The 20,924-nt window shown below is 44.9% G+C and overlaps 1 protein-coding gene across 1 annotated transcript in view; it reads right to left on the bottom strand.

The window, feature by feature from the left end:
• Positions 1–3,756: 3,756 nt before the first annotated feature.
• The window catches only part of Tmem123 (transmembrane protein 123), a 36,502-nt gene continuing 19,334 nt past the window's right edge, over positions 3,757–20,924 (bottom strand). Inside the window, exons 3-5 of the mRNA XM_057767396.1 lie at positions 6,923–7,186; positions 6,568–6,721; positions 3,757–5,866 (exon numbers count right to left, since the gene is read on the bottom strand). Of these exons, the coding sequence (XP_057623379.1) occupies positions 5,842–5,866; positions 6,568–6,721; positions 6,923–7,186 (443 nt within the window). The 3' untranslated portion in view covers positions 3,757–5,841. The remainder of the gene's footprint in view (positions 5,867–6,567; positions 6,722–6,922; positions 7,187–20,924) is intronic.

Genomic DNA, 20,924 nt, shown 5'->3' with positions numbered 1-20,924 from the left:
AAAGGGAAAGGAAGAAACTGCTTTTCGCCTGCTCTCCTCCTTCTGGCGGTAAGTTCATGTGTTTTGTTGCTGCAGCATTCCTTCACTGATATTAGAAGTAACGTCTTCAGAATTTCACTGTCCTCTGCAAAGCAGGTCCTCCAGGCCTTCACATCAGACTGGCACTGTTGAGACATGCAGCCCTGTGGACTGGACAACCACCGGCTGAGACAGCCATGGTTAGACCCTGCAAGCCAGTCCAAGAAACCTTCTGTTCCTTCAGAGGACCTCGGCAGCTTTAGCTTAATGAAGTGGGACGTCCAGAGTTCCCAGAGTTCCCACACCCCCTTTTAACACCTGCGCACACCCTTCCCAGCAGGACTAGGGGTTTGTGGCTACAGTTGTGTGTCCTGACACATTATCCATGCAGATCTTACCACACTGACCCGTCTCTTCCGGGGTTGATCTTACCACACTGACCCGTCTCTTCGGGGGTTGATCTTACCACACTGACCGGTCTCTTCGGGGTTTGACCCAGCAGTAAGAATGACAACGTGCACAGTTCTTGTTTTCAACTTTTGGAGGTACTTCTCTGCTGTTTTCCATGATGGCACAGATGCCAACATACTTTGCCGGTAACAGCTGTGCAATGGCTGCTCCTCCAGCCTCTCTCAACCTTTACCCTGCCCCCCCTTTGATGGCCATGGAACAGGGCAGGTGAGATTTCACTGTGGCTTTAATTTGCATGTCTCTGACGATTAATTATGTGCATCAGATTTTTTCGTGAACACTTTGGGCATTCGTATACATTCTTTAAAAAAATGTTTGTTCCAGGTACTTTGCCCATTTTTAATATATTTTTTTTTATTGTTGAGGTCCTTATAAATTTAAATGTTAACCCATATCACATGTATGATTTGCACACTTTTTTCCTATTTGGCAGTGTTATTATTTTAGATCTGATTTATTTTCTAAATAGACACTACTATAGCCTTTTAGGTCTGCTTTATTCCTATGATTTAGGCCTTTTTGTTCTAGTATGTAGTATAAGCCTGTTGACTTTCTGTATGATGCTTACTACTGACTGTGGTACTGAGGATCTCTTATGCATACAGCACAGTTAAGTATTTTACACAGATCCCCTTGACAGACTGACCTATCATATACTAACCTTCTTTTCAGTTTTTAACTTAGTTGATACATCTAAATGTAGACTTTGCTTTTTTTATATACAAATATCTTTTTCCATCCCCACACTTTTCAACTTTGTCTTTAAAAGCAAAGTGAATTTCTCACAAGGAGCATGAAGTTGAGTATTGTTTATTAAACCTATTCAGTGGTGTGCCTGTGTGTTCATCTGCGCATGTGTGTGCAGAGGTCAGAGGGTGACTTCAGGATGTGGTGCGCGTGTGTTCATCTGCGCATGTGTATGCAGAGGTCAGAGGGTGACTTCAAGATGTGGTGCGCGTGTGTTCATCTGCGCATGTGTACGCAGAGGTCAGAGGGTGACTTCACGATTTACGTCCCTCTACTTTGCATCTTCCTCTACTTCCATCTTTTTTCTTTTTTTCTTTTTTTCCTTTTTGAGACAGGGTTTCTCACTGAACGTAGAGCTCACCTTTTTGGACAGACTGGCTGGCCTACAAGCCCCAGGGGTCTGTTGGTATCTCTGCTACCCACCACTGGGTTTATGGGTATGCACTGCCACCCTAGCTCTTATGTGGGTGCTGGGAATCCAAACTCCTGGTACCCACCGAGCATCTTCCAGCTCATCAATGGTTCTGACTAGAGATTTTAGTTCATTTATATTTAAGAAATTTATTAAATATATTCAAAGTTGATTATCCGCACTTTCTAAATACACAAGTAGTAAGAACTTATCCTTTTGTGTCATATGCCCACCAGCTGTAGAGCTGCTGTCAACTGCAAACGCCTTATCTTTCTGATGCTCATTCTGAAGCCAGGTGGCGCCCACAAGCACTCTGGAAGGCTCTCTCCTCTAGGAGTGTAATAATGGACCACCACGCACACTCGTTTTGGCAAGTCTCTATCACTGTCTGATGGACAGCTTTGCCATTTAGTTGGGTCTTTGTTTTCCCCCACTCTTCTAGCATGCCAGGTTTCCACTGAGATCTTGATGGTAAAATTGAAGCCTTTTGTGTGGGGTTGCGTATCTTCTTGTTGAGTTCAGGATTCTACCAGTGTTTGGCAATTTGATTGTAATGTAATCCATTTTGAATCAAATATGATTTATTACTTTGAATCTTTCCATACCTGGATTTTTTTTTTAAAAATTGTCCCAGAAATTGGGGCATTTTTAGCTATTATTCCTCTATGTCATTTTTCTTTAATACTGTATTCAGCATTTTTCACCTGTGATGCTAGTTCATAAATTGTAGGATCTCATTTCTTCACATCTTTTTTCTCAGATGACTGTATACTTTGTCATCCACATCTGTGGCTTAGACCACTAGCTATATAGTGTTCTCATTGTACTAGGTAGATATTCTAAGTACTCTCTCTAGTGATAATTTTAAGTGGATTTTGGTATCTTTTGGAGTCCTGGATCCAGTCACCTGCAGATACCACAGAAACAGCTTCCTCTGTTATGTTGATATCTCTTCCCATAATACTCTGCCCCACCATGGATGAACTCAAAAGCAAGTAGCCAACCAATCATGGATAAACACCCCTCCCCCACACATGGGCAAGAAACATTTTTTATAGGCCGAGTATCAAGCGGTTTCCTTACAGGTATGTAGACTTAACACATGACTGTGCCGCAATCTCCACTCTGTCATGTGTGTAATTATGTTAACTGTGTTTGTTATCTTCCGATGTTTAATCTCCCTTAAAATGATTACCCTGAATTACTGCATATTAATAGATTGGAGATCTCCAGCTCCGGGGAAGCGGTTGACTGGTATCCATGTCTCCTTGATTTCATATCTGTTGATTTCTGTGCCTTCAGTGGCACTGTCACTTTTAGGATGGCTTTGGGACAGAGCACTCACACTTGTGGATGAAAAGGCACAACCGAGGGACAGCTGGCAACTGAGGTAGGTCTGGCAGACACTGCAGGGTCCCCAGAGCTCTGTACTGTTGAGCAGCTCAGGGTTTTATAAGCATGCACATGGCTACAGTGGCTGCAGGGTGAAGGCGAGGTCTGCGTTCTCTATGGTGACCGTAGGAGCTAGTATTAGTAAACAGGCACATTACACCATGGTGCTGGGGGCCCAAGGACAAGGCCTTTTAAGCACTGATGTTGGTTGGACATCGAGGCCTGGGGTCAAGGTTTGAAGCCAGGAAGGTCTAAGTCTCACTGACAGCCAAGCTGTTATTTAAATGTACCCATGGCTTGAGGGTCCATGTGCAAACAAGCTTGATCTGGGATGTCTCCCACGATGGGCGCATAGGTAGTCTGGAGTGTTCCGAGTTTGTGCAGGGTCGGGAGAGACGGCATCTCTGATTCTGGAGTAAGGAAGGGCCTGCCGTGTGGTGAGTGATGTGTTTGTGGGGTGGCAGCCTCTGGCAGAAATGGATGGTTGCTAATCTGTGCAAAAGAAACCGAACCCAAGAAGACAGAAGAAATGAGAGACCCCACTGCAAATTTTCAAAGCCTGTGTCAAGGAAAGGACATTTCTGCTGTGAGATGAGCCATCCGAGGCCCGGCTCCGATGTACAGCCGGCCTTTACTGTGCTCGCAACAGGATTATATACTGTATACATAAAACAGGAGCTTCTGGACACATTCGACCAAACACTAAAAACTTTGAATGGAGAACAGATTTTATTCTAAAAATAGATCTTAGTAACAAGGAGATACCAAAACTGGTCATTATAGAAAAACAGTAACAAGAGTTTCCCAATCTTCCCCAGAAGATACAAAATTATGACATCATAAAATATGTTACCAACTCTAATTTCTCTACCTTAGAATTATCCCTTTCATAGAATTTCTGAAGTAAAATTTAAAGCCAGAGTAGCCTTGTCTGATGTACCACCTAGTACTGTTTTATCCTAACATACTCTCTAGGGAAGCCAGGAAGGGCGAGCGTTTACTGAAGCCGGTCTCGGAAGACAGACTTATGCTTAGGAAATGGGCTCCATTTTGGCAGATTAAAAAGAAATCTCTTCAATAAAAGTCCTGGTATTTGAAAGTAACAAATTTAAAAAAATGTAACATTACTTTTTTAACCCCCCAAATCAGAGGCAAGTAGGGCAAGCTTCTAAAGTTTCTAAGACAGTGCTTTAAGAAAGTGGTTCTGTCTTCAAAGTGCTAAAGAAACAAGTCTTCAAGGAGCTCATCAGCAGGTACTGCAGTACCAGGGATGCAGCAAACAAACAAGGCCCTCACCACCACAGCATCCGCAACCTCATCCTGAAGAGAGGAAAGCGCCGATTTCCTGTCAGCCCACACTTGAGACCAGCCTAAGCCCGTGCCCCATTTCCTAGCATTTCCTCCTTTCTCTCTGGATTAGTGTAGATTTGAGCAGTCAATGTTTTTGTCCCTGATATACAGCAAGTAGAAATGATTCTTATTTATATAAAAATTTCCTGGTAGTTTTAGTTTTTTGAAAACCAGAAGCAGATCACAAAAGTTACACTTAGATTTTTAGCTGTAACAGATGATCACTCATTAGAACATTTTTGGCTTATTGCTACACTTTCAGAAATTCCTGTAATTTATTCTGGCCTCTGCAATAGAAATATTATATTAGTATTTTGACACTAAACACCTCCTCTGTTAAACTTGACCCTGAGTTTGACTTGGAAGATAAACTATAGATCTCAATGTGGAGAGCGTGCACTGCTGGGGGACCAGATGCAGCTCCCTTTCCAGGGTAAGGAATGGGCCTGGGGATAAGGAAGTTGGAATTTACTCCAAAATACAGCTTAGTATAAAAAAAGTAATTTTCTCAAAACTGAGTAAGTTGATAGTGTAAAAAATACAGCATCTCCACCCTGTAGGTTTATTGACCTGGGGTGGGGTAGGGGTCATGATCCCTGGTTTACCAAACACAGCACTTTGCTGCCAATATAGATTTCTAAACACTGATTTGGGTGCCATATAATGGGGACTTAAATGTATTTTACATTCCATCACAAATTTCTGAATATGGAGAGCAGTCCTACATCGCCTGAAATGCATTCACTAAAACTCAAACGACAAGCGCATGTGTACAGCGGTTTCCAGCGGTGTGACAGGTTCCCACGGCGGCAGTCCACTTGTTCTCCTAGATTGCCAGGCCTGCTGCAGTTGAGAAGCATGGCAAGTGTGGCAGCATGGCGAAATTCGTGCAGAAAGGAAGAAGCATTGAGACGGAGAGCTGAAAAGAGGTGGTTAGTGAAGGCCAGGCTCCACAGTGCTCTGAGGGATGCATCAGAGTGCAAGTTCTCGCTAGGTCAACCCTGACTATAAACCCTAAAGTGTGGGGGCTTCCTAAGGTTTGCTGGTTAGAAGCCGTGGAACCCAAGGTGTGAATCAGGGCACACCCCAGCACTGAATGGCACTTAGGTTTGTTATGTGACCAACCAGACACCGCTGCAATAGGCTCTGCAACTCTGTGAGAACCGGTGTCATGGCATCCTCTGAAGGATAGGCCTTGTCCTGCTATGACTTTCTGAAGTAAACGTAATCACGGGATAAATTACCTGTTAGCTCCAAATACTCACTGAACTGCCCAGACTACACCCTTTACCTTTAATAATAAGGGATTTTCAGATATTCATGGAACACATTGTTCATTTTATATATGACTTGCTTATACTATTTCCAAGAAAATAATATTTCAGGCTAATATAAACCAAACTATTTGATAGGGCTGCAGTCTCTCTTCTTTCTTTGGCCAGTGGAGTAATTTAAATGATGGCATCATGTTCATCACTGTAAAATATAGAAAATTTAAATTACTGTAAAATTATTATTTGTAAGGAAGGTAACTTTAGAATAATCTCCATTTCTACAATCAAAATTAATTATTGCTGCTCAGCATAGCTCTAAGTTTTATGCATACCCAGAATATTGCAGTGGTTAAGATCGCCAAATAGGCCCAAAGTCAAATCCCTGAGACTTTTCATGGGGGGCATGCTGTTACCTGGTCATGTACACGAGGGAAAACTTACCCCATAAAGGGCAAAATTTGGAAGTCAGCCAACTGTAAAGGCTAGGATTATAAGCCATGGACACCATACCTGGCTTACGGAGTTAGTACCTTAAGTAACTACTATCACTAGGGAAAATTAAGCAGAGGAATTTCCTCTGTGTCTATGTCTTTTATCATAAAAAGCAAAAACCATGTTTTTAACCAAAAAACCTCTTTGGTACCACTGACATATACAGGGCATGTGGACTAAGTTGATGAAACCTAATGTGTCATTTCTTATGATGCATGGTAGAAGTCAACAAAAGGAGTTTACTAAATGCTGGTAAGCAGTGTTTGATCCGAGGGAAACCAGCATGCTTACAGATGTGTTTTCCTTTGTGAGCACGCGTCTGCACAAGAGCACAGCAGGTCTCTCCTCAAGAGGATGCTGGTCTGACTCGCTCCTGGTCATGATAAAGTGATGTAGAACGGCCAAACTTACATGCTTCGATACCGAATGCCTCTCCTTGAATAATACACTTTGCATCCAATGTAGAGAATAGACAGGACTCCCAGAGTTAACACTATCCCTCCAACAAAGCTGCCGGTGTCGAACTTAGATCCTTTGCTCTTGTCAGAATGAACAGTCGCTGTGACTAGAAGGAAACACAACAGATGGCCGTGCTTTAAACACTGCATGTTCTGAAGCCTGGATCTCTAGGAAGAAATGGATGTGGGAACAGGAGAAAATCTGGCACATAAAAGTTTCTGTATTTTTGCAGAATGGAATGCTGGCTTTAATGTGGCATTTAACAACTAATTTACAGCACAGGAATAGAAGTAATCTTAATACGTACTCGTTACAGATGTCTTTAAACTGTTGTGGCCTGTGGTCATCATGGATGCTGCCGTCTGGGTTGATTTTGGGGAAGCACTTGCTTTGGGTGTAGACTTTGAGGCAGTGGAAGTCACGTGTGGTGAGACCCCTGGTGTTGATATTTTAGCAATAGTTGAAGGTTTCACAGTGACATTTCTTGGCAGTCCTGAAGTTACTAATGGCTTCAAAGTGCTGTTGTTAACTTCACTGGTCTGGTTGGAAGCCATATGCACAGTGGTATTTTCTGGGAAAAAAAAATGCCAAGAAGAAAACTTGTTAGGATCTAGAGTAAAAGATCCCACCCACTGCCACTTTCCATGGCCCCACACAGAGTCTAACAAGGGCAGCAGCAGGGGAGCTGCGCCAACAACAGCACTGAACTGTCAACAAACCAGGCCCACATCTACAGAGCTATACCATGCTTTCTATCACAGTTTAGGTTTTTTTGTTTTTCTCCAGGGTGGCCTAGAACTCAGAGACCTACCTGCCTCTGCCTCTTAAGTGCTGGAATTAAAGGAGTGTGCCACACACCCCCATATTTTCAACTTTTAAAACATACTTTTTTGTTTGGTTTTTGGAGTCAGGGTCTTCCTATGCAGCCCAGGGTGGCCTCAGACTTGTAACAGTCATACTGCAGCCTGAGTGCTGTGATTACAGGCCCCTTCCAACATGTAATAAATCATTTCTGGTATAGAGGAATAAACCCTGAAGGGGAAAGTGAGAAGGTCTTGAAGTGTAAGGTTCTCTACCACATTGTTTCAGGACTACCAAGGACAGCCAGTAGCTGCAGGTGTCCAAGCCAGAAGTATTCTTACAAGGGGGAAACAACTTCCATTCCCAGAGTCCCTGCAGGAACGCCAGCAGTCAGGTGGCCATTCTGTGCCGGTGATGGGGTCCCCAGGTGGAAGGATGTGTTTCTTTTTTTTTTTTAATATTTATTTATTATATATACAATATTCTGTCTGTGTGTATGTATGCAGGCCAGAAGAGGGCACCAGACCTCATTACAGATGGTTGTGAGCCACCATGTGGTTGCCGGGAATTGAACTCAGGACCTTTGGAAGAGCAGGCAATGCTCTTAACCACTGAGCCATCCCTCCAGCCCGGAAGGATGTGTTTCTGAAAGCTGCAAAGACACTCTGCAGTGCTGGTTGGCAGTACCAATGCTTCAGCCTGTGCCAGGTCACATTTTTTTTCGGAATGAAATATTGTGTGCGTGAAAAAGGGACAGAGACATCATCCTCCTTAAGGAAAACTCCCAATACAAAATGTCTCCTTTAAGTCTTATTCAATAGGCATTTCCCTTGAGGGAGCATAAACCCTCCGTGTGAGCAGACAAGCCCTTCTACAGTGGCAGTCCACAGGGTAGCACTCTGCAGTTCTGCAGCTGCTGACAGTCCTCACACGTGTGGGGTGGAGGCCCAGAAAGAGCCTTTGACTCCAGAAGATGGTGTAGTTTGTTTCTGTGTTGGCTTTTCATCTCTCAGACATGGAAAAGCTTATTGGTTTCCCTTGCTGCCCATTTCCCCTCATAAACAGCAAAGATGGAGAAGCTAATCATGGGGCCCACCTTCTTGCCCTGGCAGCACCAAGGTCGCCATTCCTTCTGCTGGTGGTTGCCATTACGATTCCACATGCCACCCTCCTGTCCTCCACAACCATTGTGAGAAGACTAGAGGATTTCAAGCTTAACTGTACAGGCTGGTTTTACGGGCACTGCTTCTCCACACCCAGACACTTAAATCCTGGGTGCATCTAGCTGCTCACAACCTTGCTCCTCCACTGTGTTCTCTCCCAGGGGCATTCATTGTTTTTGTTGTTGTTTTGTGGGTGCCGCACTTGAACCAACCTTTATTATTCAGTCCTGAACACTATACTGTTCAATCACATTCTAAACTGCTGCATGGATTCTGCTGTGCCCAAACAGTGAACAGCAGTCTTCTTGTCCTGGTGCTTAACAGAGTGGTGTCTAAAGAATAAAACAATCAACAACGCTGCTTTCCCGCCACTCTTCAGACCTGTAAAGCCACATGGGCAAAAACAGGACTGGAGAGGATTAGTTCCCTGCTTGGAAAGTCTAATGTGCAAACACATTAGGAACATGAGAAACAACTAAGTGGCTGAAAATTTCTAAAACTAGTAAAATACTCCAAAGGGTAACCTGGTATTAAGGTTCAGACATAAGAGCTGGGATGGAAGGATGCTCTCCTTAAGTCAGAGTTCATGCCTGGTGACTCAACTCCCCTCTCCTGAAATATAATTGAAGGTTATGCATTTTCCTTTGTGAATGACTGTCAGTCAGGGCAAGGAGGCACACAACTGGTAAGCAGCTCTCGGGAGGCTGAAGCAGGGAGTCGCAAGCTTAGAGCCAGCCAGGGTTACAAGGCAAGATCCTGTTTCAAAGAACAAAAAACAACGGGTAACTACGCTCGGGAGATGGCTTCAGTGGGTAAAGGTGCTGGCCGCCAGGGCGAGGAGCTGAGTTTGATCCCTGGGACCCTCTTGACAAGAGGAGAATACTCTCAAACTCACATGTGCTATGGTGTACGTGTGCGTATACGCATGTTTGTGTATTCACAATAAATAAATTTAATAAAATATTTTATATAAATGATAACCACATAAAGCCTGATGTTCTCCCTCTTTTCAACATTCAGGGACTGATGAGTACCTAAATCAGTTAACACAGTCATTATGTGTACAGCAATGTCAGGACAATAAGCTGGCCAGCCAGTTGGCATTGTTAGGGAGAAACTCTGTTGTTGGGAGCTGTAGACTCCTGGCCCCTTGACTGGTGCGGGAGAATTGTCTGTAATCTGTCAATGTTTTAAATAAATGCTGATTGGCCAGGCAGGAAGTATAGGTGGGAAAACCAGACAGGAAGTAGAAATGATACAATGAGAACAAGAGAATTCTGGGAAGGAGGAAGTTGATTCCTCCCACTCCTGCCCAGACCACCGAAGCAGCAGGATGTGATCTGCCCCACTGAAAAAAGGTACTGAGCCACATGGCTAACATAGATCAGAAAAATGGGTTATCAAGATGTGAGAGTTAGCCAGCGAGAGGCTAGAGCTAATGGGCCAATCAGCTTATAATTTATGGAGACCTATATGTGATTTTCTTTGGGGCTAAACAGCTGGGGGTACCGGGCGGGACAAAAACCCCAACAACAAGCAGGCCCCCCGCTCATGTTACAGAATGGCGCCCACGTGAATAACTGCATCCACAGAAAGCCTGAGAAAGCTTGGGAAAGACTAGAGTAAAGCATTCGGTTTTCAGCCATAGCAGGAAAAAAGCTGCGTTGTTTTAAAGTGCAGGCTTTCTGGGTCATCCTGCCAGGGAAAACTCTGACTCTTTCAAGCAGGAGGTCCAGACTAAGGAGCTATGGACACAATGTTGCAGCTTGCTTCCTGGCAAGGACCTTGAAAGCCGTAGAGTTGTGGCAAAAAACTTCTCCATATTCCTTAGCAAATTAAAGACCCATGGGTCAGAAAAAGAGAGATATACAGTAAAGAGAGATTCAAAGAGGAAGAAAACCTCTAAATGGTTTATAGTGTGTTAAAAATATATACAGGCTAAAGATAAAGTTCTCAAAAAAAGAAAGAAAGAAAGAAAGAAAGAAAGAAAGAAAGAAAGAAAGAAAGAGAGTAGCCTGGGAGGCAGAGACAGACAGATCTCTGTGAGTTCAAGGATAGCCTGGTTTACAGAGGGAATTCCAGGACAAAGATGTACAGAGAACCTGTCTCAAAAAACCAAGTTAAAAGTAAAAATAAAAGAAATAGAGGTTAAAATAAAGCCACATAAAGATGGAAAATACACAGAGAATCTTGATACTGTATGCTATTATGCTCTCTTTAAATTGTTTGAATGCTGAGGAAGGAGCAACAGCTGCTAAAAGATATTTGCTTATAAATGCTGCAGAATTAATCCAAGATAGGTATTTTGAAAATACCTTGGCTTCAAAATTGAAGTCAAAAGGTATGTTACTTTGGAGAAGAGATTTTGCTTTTATTTCCACAGAAAATGAGAGGCTGTGGATTTATTCAGAGTTAAGAAAAATCAGCTTTGATCAAGGAAGGCCACCTGAGAAATCTCCAGCAGAAATAGGCAGCCGAGATGTCTAAGTTCTTCATCCAAAACAAGTTCAAGACTGCTGCCTGATATGATCAAGACTCACAGGATACTTCAGTCAAGACTTGATCATAACTCTAAATTTTCTTTAGGTCCCCATAAGATTATCAGCACCCCCAACCAGCTGGAAGTAGCCTGGAATACTACGCCCACATTCCCCCAAAATGGACTATGGATATTTTCCTTTTTTTTTTTTTTTTTAAAGAGGGGGAAGTGGTGTGGGAGAATTGTCTGTAATCTGTCAGTCATGTTTTAAATAAACGCTGATTGGCCAGGCAGGAAGTATAGGTGGGAAAACCAGACAGGAAGTAGAAATGATGCAATGAGAACAGGAGAATTCTGGGAAGGAGGAAGTTGATTCCTCCCACTCCGGCCCAGACCACCGAAACAGCAGGATGTGATCTGCCCCACTGAAAAAAGGCTAACATAGATCAGAAAAATGGGTTATCAAGATGTGAGAGTTAGCCAGTGAGCAGGCCCCCACTCATGTTACACTTGACTTTCTTTGCTTGCTTCAGACCCTTTGCCTGATGGGGTGAACTGAGTAGAACACCTGTGCCTACAGCTGCTCTGAGCCTGATGAGTCTGCAGCTGAAAGATCCTGAGAGCTGGGTGTGGCCAAGAATCCCTATATAAGCTGCCCCGAGCACAATTAAGTTTGGCATTCTTCTATCAAGGATGACCCGTGTCCGTGTCTCTGTCCTTGTCTCTGGCTTAGTTCCTGGCTTGCATATCGTCTTGTAGTGGCACGGGCGCTACATGACCGTTTGGCCTTTTACACTCTGTCATCTGCCCAGCTTAGTGCCATTGCTCTCCTCTAGTCTCTAAGGCAGTGATTCTCAACCTTCCTTATAATGCAACCCTTTAATAAGTTCCTCGTGTTGCTGTGATCCTCCAAACAAAAAATTATTTCACTGCTATTTCCTAACTGTAATTTTACTGTTACGAATTGTAATGTAAATACCTGACATGCAAGCTATTTGATCTGCAACCCCTGTGAAAGGGTTGTCTGACCCCACAGGCTGAGATGCTGCTGTAAGCTGAGGTTGAAAAGGCAGGTTAGGAGAGGTATCTGCTCCCACCCTGACCCATGGGGAGAAAGGAAGAGAACGGCACTCCTCATCAACACAAGGAGACAGGGAGGCCCAAAAGAAACTATCAGAAAAGTCAGACAACTTTCCTCCCTGAGACAGGCCAAGATGAGAGGTTGCTCCACACATGGTTTGTTAGTTTGTTTCTTTATGTATATATCAGCAAAAATTAGGATGCTACCTTTACTGATAGCACAGTGGTTTGCACGAGTCAATTACAGAACCTAAAAAGAGTCCTGGCATGGGGCAGCCTGCAGGGTGCTGAGGTTGACAGAGGAGAGGAGGCCTCAGCAGGACAATCTGCCAGAACCTCCCAAAGAAACAGGAGGGTCTTCCGGAGGGTGACAACCATCATGCAGCTGACTGGCTTTTTCCTGTAAGCCCCGCTGGGCCCAACCCTGTAAGGGAAACAGGCAGAGGGAGGAGAGGTGGCCAACAGGATCAACTTCTCAAGGAACACATCTAAGCGTGGAGCAGGCCTGTGCCGGCAAGTCTAAGGTCCAGTGTGGATCGCTGTGGAGTTTCTGCATTTGGAAATCCTGCTCTACAGAAACCGCACCCACTATTTTTACTCAGTAATCTGCACGTATTACCTATGACATCAGAGCTAGCGCTGGGGTGGGGGCGGGTTGGCACCAGGAAAGGGTTGCCTACACTCGATGTTAAGGCTTGAGTTGTGGTGGAAATTCATACGTGGTCCAAACTCAGTGTCAGGATGCAACCTTGATACGCAGGGTCTTTACAGGGATTATCGAATTCAGTTGTTGGGGTGGGCTGCAAACCACTGTGGTATCTTCCACAGATGGAAGACTGTCACACAAGCACAAGGGTGCTGTAGAAGGACTCCAGCCACTGGCCCCGTCACTCCATGAACTCATTCCTCCCTGATTCTGCATTTGTCTCTGTTCACAGACATCTCAGATGCCAGGAAGAGGATTCATCTGTAAACGCTGTGACAAAGGACCCACAAGCAAAGCTGAGCCTAGCAGGGCAGACTGTGCCCAAAGAGCCATTACCTCTCCTGGCAAGACTGTACACCAAGCAGACGTGATCATCTCATGAGAACCAGACATTCTCTCAGGGGTGACAGCAGGAACTTCTCTGAGCTCCCCTGATCAAAGATCAACCAGACCTCATCTTGACCAAGACTGTTCTTCTCTCCCACCCCAGCTCCTTCTGTAAAGAGCCGTGAAGCACGAGGCTGTACTCCAAAGATAAGGGTGGGGTCACCAGACCTTCCTTTTCTGCTCCTTCTGATGCAGCCAGCAGGTCTGTCTCCCTCTAACACTTCCTTAACCACTTTAAACATGGTGGGATGGGTGACGGCCCTTTGTCTCTGTGACTCCCAGAGAAGGCACTTTTGCCCCGAGACTGCTTACACTTCTGATAGCCAAGAGACTCCTCACTACTGCCAGCAGACTACCAGAGCGCCCAGGGAAATCATCTCGGTCTCGTGACATGCTCATCTTCCCTCCATTCTCAATGCCGCTTTAGGCTTTAGGCAGTATTAGCGAGCTATGTGCTTGGCTTCGGAGCCTCATCCGGTGGCAGTGAAACCGTCCCTGCAGCTGTGCAACTGGCACCAGTGGCTGTCCTCAGCCCATTGCTTCTGCAGATCTCTAAGGTCACAGGGAGATGAACCGAGTCAAAACGTGAGATCCACGGTCTTCTGCCTTCACTGAACATAATCACAGGAAAAGGGAAGGAAGCGGTCCAGTGATAGCCCTAAATACCTTCAGCACAGGCGGTGTAAAGGAGAAAGCAGACCAGTGATAGCCCCATATACCTTCAGCAGAGGCGGTGTAAAGGAGGAAGGGCACACACTCATTAATGTCTCTGAGAGCCACCATCCTGTGCCTGTGAAGTGCTGAACCCAGGGCTGGGAGTGTAAGCTGAGGTAATGTTAGCTCACTGAACCTATAACTGACCACACTGACCAACTGACCCTCAAAGTTCCCTTCGTGAAGTGGCCAGTCTCCTATTTCCAATGGTAGCCGTTAGCTGCTATGACAAGTTCTAGCCACGGAAGAAGCAAATAGCCACTGTCTGACAGAGCCAGTGATGTTCTGTGAAGCAGTCTCCCCCCACGCTAACCCTGGATAGCTCCAGCTGCCTCAGTGCAGGGTAGCTGCTGCGAGGCCCAGGAATCAAGTCCCAGAAGACTGAAGAGGAACAATTTGTTTTCCTCAGGGCAACAAATGTCCATTTAAATTCGCATGCAGTTTTTAAAAACTCAATTATTTTATTTTTAAAACTGATTTTTATTGAGCTCTACATTTTTCTCTGCTCCCCTCCCTGCCTCTCCCCGCCCCCTTCAACCCTCCCCCAAGGTCTCCATGCTCCCAATTTACTCAGGATATCTTGTCTTTTTCTACTTTCTACTTCCCATGTAGATTAGATCTACGTAAGTCTCTCTTAGTATACTCACTGTTGTCTGGGATTGTGGTTTGTAGGCTGGTTTTCTTTGCTTTATGTATATAAAAACTACCTATGAGTGAGTACATGTGATAATTGTCTTTCTGTGTCTGGGTTACCTCACTCAAAATAATGTTTTCTAGCTCCAAAATTCAAGATGTCATTATTCTTTTTTCTGTTGTGTAGTACTCCATTATATAAATGTACCACATTTTCCTTATCCACTTTTTGGTCAAGGGGCATTTAGGTTGTTTCCAGGTTCTGGCTATGACAAACAAAGCTGCTATGAACATAGTTAAGCACATGTCCTTGTGGCACGATTGAGCATCCTTTGGATATATACCCCAAAGTGGTATTACTGGGTCTTGAGGAAGGTTGTTTCCTAATTTTCTGAGAAATCACCACACTGACATCCAAAGGGGTTGTACCAGCTTGCAGTCCCACCAGCAATGCTAAAGTGTTCCCTTTCCCCCTCAACCTCTCAAGCATAAGTTGTCATCAGTGTTTTTGATCTTGGCCATTTTTACAGGTGTAAGATGAAATCTCAGAGTTGTTTTGATTTGCATTTCTCTGATGACTAAGGATGTGTCTCTCAGCCATTTTTGATTCCTCTGTTGAGAGTTCTCTGTTTAGGTCTGTACTCCATTTTTTAAATTGGATTATGGTGACCAATTTCTTGAGGTTTTTGTATATTTTGGAGATCAGACCTCTGTCTGATGTGGGGTTAGTGAAGATCTTTTTCCATTCTATAGGCTGTCTTTTTGTCTTGTTGACCTTGTCCTTTGCTTTACAGAACTTTTCAGTTTCAGGACGTCCCATTTATTAACTGTTTCTCTCAGTGTCTGTGCTACTGGGATTGTATTTAGGAAGTGGTCTCTAGTGCCAATGTGTTCAGGTGTACTTCTCACTTTCTCTTCTATAAGGTCCAGTGTGGCTGGCTTTATGTTGAGGTCTTTGATCCATTTGGACTTGAGTTTTGTGCATGGTGAAAGATATGGGTCTATTTTCATTCTTCTACATGTTTGATATCCAGTTATGCCAGCACCATTTGTTAAATATGCTTTCTTTTTTTTATTTGATATTTTTTGCTTCTTTGTAAAAAATCAGGTGTTCAAAGATGTGGATTGTATCCAGGTCTTCTATGCGGTTCCATTGGTCCGCCTATCTGTTCCTATGCCAGTACCAGGCTGTTTTCAGTACTGTAGCTCTATAGTAGTATTTGAAGTCAGGGATTGTAATGCCTCCAGAAGTTCTTTTATTGTACGGGATTGTTTTGGCTATCCTGGGTTTTTTGCTTTTCCACATGAAGTTGAATACCGTTCTTTCGAGGTCTTTGAAGAATTTTGCTGGAATTTTGATGGGCATTGTGTTGAATCTGTAGATTGCTTTTGGTAAGATTGCCATTTTTACTAACTTAATTCTGCCTACCCAAAACTCAATTATTTTAATGTGTAGTAGTTTTCCATCTATCACACTAGCTAAAAACATGACGCTGTTCCCAGTACAACCAGAACGTCTGGTGCCCAAGTGTTATTTTGAGGAGCTGATTATAAGTATTGTTTGTAGTTTGAAAACTTGAATAAAATTAAAATGTTGAGTTCCTAGAATTAAAAAAAAAAATCCCTGAGAACCATGTGCAGTTGTTGCCCCCGGGGGCTTTGCTGGCATTTGAACAGACGCTGTTTTGCTGACTGCCGCGCTCTCTGTTGTGGTGCTCTGAGCTTGTTGATAGCCACATTCTTTCGTGGCAGCTGCATGTTGTGCATGCCTGTTCTGTGTTTAGGCCATAAATCTGCGGTGACCAGGTGGCAGCAGCATCTGCCCTAGGAAACTGCTAGTGCAGACACACGGGTGTGAGACACACGGGTGTGAGAGAGGTCGCTGCCAGTGCCCAGTGTGGGCTCCCTCATGGAGACAAGCGTTTCAGTGTTTGGTGCCTGCCTAGCTGAAATTGATACTTGAAGTAATTCTGAGCATGTTTGTGTTGTAATTTTTTTTCAACTTAAATTCTTTTTCTTTTATGTGAACTGGTCTTTTGCCTGCATGTATTTCTGTATGAGGGTGTTGGAACCCCTGAAACTGGAGTTACAGTTTTAAGCTACCATGTGGGTGCTAGGAATTAAACCCAGGTCCTCTGAAAGAACAGTCAGCACTCTTAGCCACTGAGCCATCTCTACAGCCCCCTCAACCTAAATTTTATCATTCCAGCCAGTAGCATGTTAAAGGTTACCATGGGCAAAGGGATACCTCCTCGCCCATTCCGGCCGAGGCTTTGTGACTGTGTGGCATTGCTGTGACTAACTTCACGTCGTGGCTTTCATACTTGTGACCTCTGTTTGCATTTGTTTAATCTGTAAATGGGGCTAACATCTGCCTCAGGAACTTAGGGGAATTACAGGTGTTTATAAATGTGGGACAGTCTTTGTCATAGAATGTGAGCTAGGTCTTCACCAGGGAACACTGGGCCAGAGCTTTGCCAGCTCATGGGGTTCATCACAACAGCTGCAACCCCAACTAAAAAGTATATCAATAAAGGAGCCCCCAAGGCACAAGTGCTTCTGCCCTAAACTGAGCGCTTCTTTACACTATTTTACTTGGTAGGCTTTCTACTCAATATAACACTGCTCTCAGTGCTTTCAACTTTACGTAACTGCATTTCTGACATCTGCTTTTGCGGCTTCTTAAAATATTCAAACCCTTTTCCTAAGAGCTGTACTGTCACACAGTCTGGACATATTCAGGTATTTTTTGTTGTTGTTGTTGTTGTTGTTGTTATTCCTTAAGGTCCTTAGAATCTAACAACACTACTGACCCCCCAAATCCTACACCTAGGAATCTAGTTAGATCCTAGCTCTAGCTGCTAATGATGTATATGTAAGATCACTGCAAAACTACTCAGGAGAATAAAATATACACTGATGGGGTGTGGCTAAGGAAACTGCCCGAATCTCTACCATGGTACACAATGAAATAGTACAAAATAAGGAGCACTTAAAATTGTGTTTACAGAGCCAGAATACAGTTCATTGGGTACAGGTGCTTGCTCCCAAGTCTCTGACCTGGGCTCCATCCCTGAAACTCACAGGGTACTAAGGGAGCAGCGAGTCCTGCAGCTTGTTCTCTGGCATCCACACATATGCTGTGTGTGCTATGTCCTTACCCCAAAGTCTGTCTACAAATTCTTTGCTATGCTCCCTTCCAAAAGTTGAGGTATGATTTTACATCCCTTGTCTTGTGATTTTCTTCTGAGAAAGAGAATCAGCATCCACAGTTCTCTTCAGGAGGAGGCTGTCAGGAAGCTAACCGCCTTGTGGGAAAGAACCGAGCAGTCTTGTCCATAAGCTGGCTATGTCAGCCACCGAGAGCTGCATTCTACTCGTTCACACCAGTAATGACCGCAGCATGAGATCAGCCCCACTGAGTTATTACAGACGTGGACTCCACATAAGAGGACACCTTAAAACCCCGCTAAGCTCAGAGCTCTGACCCTGCAGCTGCCACAAGAGACAAAACCAGCTGGGGCGGTGGTGGCGCACACCTTTAATCCCAGCACTCGGGAGGCAGAGGCAGGCGGAACTTTGTGAGTTCGAGGCCAGCCTGGATTACAAGAGCTAGTTCCAGGACAGGAACCAAAAGCTACGGAGAAACCCTGTCTCAAAAATCCAAAAAAAAAAAAAAAAAAAAAAAAGAGACAAAACCAATAATGCGGGCATGTCTCTGTTACTCACAGTGAACAGTGACTGTCTAGGAGTTCCTGGAAGGAAGGGTGAGAGGCCAGGACATTTCCAAGCTTTGGCTTTAGATGCTAAAGCATCACCTCGAAGACTAAAGCATGCACGCTAATGACCGCAGCTGCCCAGAGGCCTGGGAAGATTTATAAGCAGACACACCCCGCAGGGAGCCGAGGGAGCTCCGAGTGAGCGAAGGACTAAGTGAACGTGTGTGACCAAAGCTCACCATGTCAACGACCTCACAGCTCACACTCTGAAGGTGGCAAGCTTTTCTTGGGACCAAGTGTTGACAATGTCTGCAAATGTCCACTCTAGCCTTTTCCCTCTCCTCCATATTTATGGCCTGAAGATGCCTCCCCCCAACCCTGGAGACTACTGCTACCCAGATTGGCTAAGCCCACCTACTTGTCGAGTGGTATGCAACTCTGCAATGAATGCCCCCGCTTCCAGGGCTGCACGCACTCCAGCTGGGAATCCAGACCACCAACCCCAGCTTTGTGTCCTCTGTCTCTTTCCTTCATTCCACCCCAGCCAGGTCTGTCCCTGGGGTCATGCATTCCTAAAGCAACTGAATCTCAACTCTTGTAAAAGAAAATAACAAAGTTACTTTAATTTCAGACACACTGTGAACAGGGTCCTGGCTGAAGCTGACTGAGCAAACTGAGGGTGGAGAGGAATGAGAGGGACGCGTGATGCTGGTACAAGACAGACAGATGGCAGTCCGTCAGAGAACGGAGACTAAGCTACCCTAACCCAAGCTATCTGAAGCTTCTAGAATGTGGGGACAAAGCACCCTGAGAATCTGGAAGCCTGGCTGTGCCTGCGAACAGCGAGGAGATAACGGCTTAGGAGGCAGCCCACACGCGACTCTGTCTACAGTAAACCTGGAGCAGACTGTACTGAAGTGAACGTGGGAAGTGGGTGGAGCAGGATGCAAACTTGATTTATGGAGACATTACCAGTTCCCTGGCTTTGTAAAGGGAAAAGCAAAGTGCCCTCAAGATACGAGGGAGAGCGAGGTTTACCTGAACAGCCAACCTCATGCTCACCAGGCAGCTTTCTCAGAAACACAGCCTTACAAACTGACAAACATCAGTGTTGACAAACACCGAGAAGGAGAACACCCATCTTTGTAAAACCGTCAAGAGGAAATGAAGAATGTTGCTGGTTTGTATCTGTTTTCTTGCTCAAGAATGGCAGGATATAGAGTCTTTGTGTACCAGCCAGCCAAGTGAAAGTCTCCAAGGCCAGACACGTTAGAAACACACTAGAAACACACCGAGCCTCAAATGGATGAACTAGAAAAATCATCTAAGTGAGGTAACCCAGACCAATAAAGACAAACATGATGTGTACTCACTCATAAGTGGACATTAGCTGTAAAATAAAAGATAACTATGCTACAATCCAGACCCAGAGAGACTAGGTAACAAGGAGAGTGATGTGGGAGTGATCTCTTTTTAATCTGTTGCTTTCATTGGTTAATTAATAAAGGAACTGCCTAGACCCATTTGATAGGTCAACCCTTAGGTGGGTGGAGTAAACAGACAGAATGCTGGGAGAGAGAAGCCAAGTCAGTGAGTCGCCATGATTCTCCCACTCCAGACCGACGCAGGTTAAGATCTTTCCTGGTAAGCCAGCTCATAGTGCTACACACAATATTAAAAATGGGTTAGATCAATATGTAAGAGCTAGCCAATAAGAGGCTAAAACTAATGGGCCAGGCAGTGATTAAAAGAATACAGTTTCCGTGTAATTATTTTGGTTCATAAGCTAGCCATGTGGGCGGCTGGGTGCCGGGGACGCAGCCCTGCCGCTCATATTACAACAGGAGAGTTCATGGGGGACACCCAGATCTCTCTGGTAAGGGGAAATAGAAGAGATTTTGAGAGTGTACTGAGGATGGGTGGGGATGGGCACAGGTTGGAGGGGTACAGAGGGGGCGACTACAGAGGGGGCCTGCTGGTGGGAAGCACTTTGGGGATGGGCAGAAGCCTGGTTCAGGGGAAGCTCCCAGGAATCTATGGGGGGGACACCCCAGTTTAGACTCCTAGCAATAGTGGATAAGTAGCTTGAACGGGCCATCTCCTGTGACCAGACTACCATTAGAGAGGTGACATCCAGTAACTAATGGAGGCAGAGGCAGAGACCAGCAGAGTTTGGGAACCCTGTGGAGGAGGAGGAGAAAGGAGTGTAGGAGCCAGAGGGGTCAAGGACACCACAGGAAGGCTTGCACAGTCAACTAACCTGGGCTCATAGGAGCTCACAGAGACTGACCCGACAACCAGGAAGCCTGCATGGGACTGACCTAGGCCCTCTGCATATATGTTACAGTTGTGTAGCTTGGTCCTCTTGTGGGACTCCTAAGAGTGGGAACAGGGCTGTCTCTGGATCTTTTTTACTGGTTTGTGGGGCCTGACTTCTCATACTGGGTCACTTCACCCAGCCTTAATACATGGAGAGGTGCTCAATCTTACTGCAACTCGATATGCCATGTTTTATTGATACTCATAGAGAACTGCCCTTTCCTGAATGGAGATGGAAAAGGAGGGAATTGGAGGGTGAGAGGGACTGGGAGGGGAGGAGGGGGGTGCTGTGGCCAATATGTAGAATA

The sequence above is a fragment of the Chionomys nivalis genome, chromosome 4 (genome assembly GCF_950005125.1).
Source record: "Chionomys nivalis chromosome 4, mChiNiv1.1, whole genome shotgun sequence".
Lineage (NCBI taxonomy): Eukaryota > Metazoa > Chordata > Mammalia > Rodentia > Cricetidae > Chionomys > Chionomys nivalis.
The sequence above is the reverse complement of the archived record's forward strand: the minus strand, read 5'-3'. Positions and strand labels throughout refer to the sequence as shown.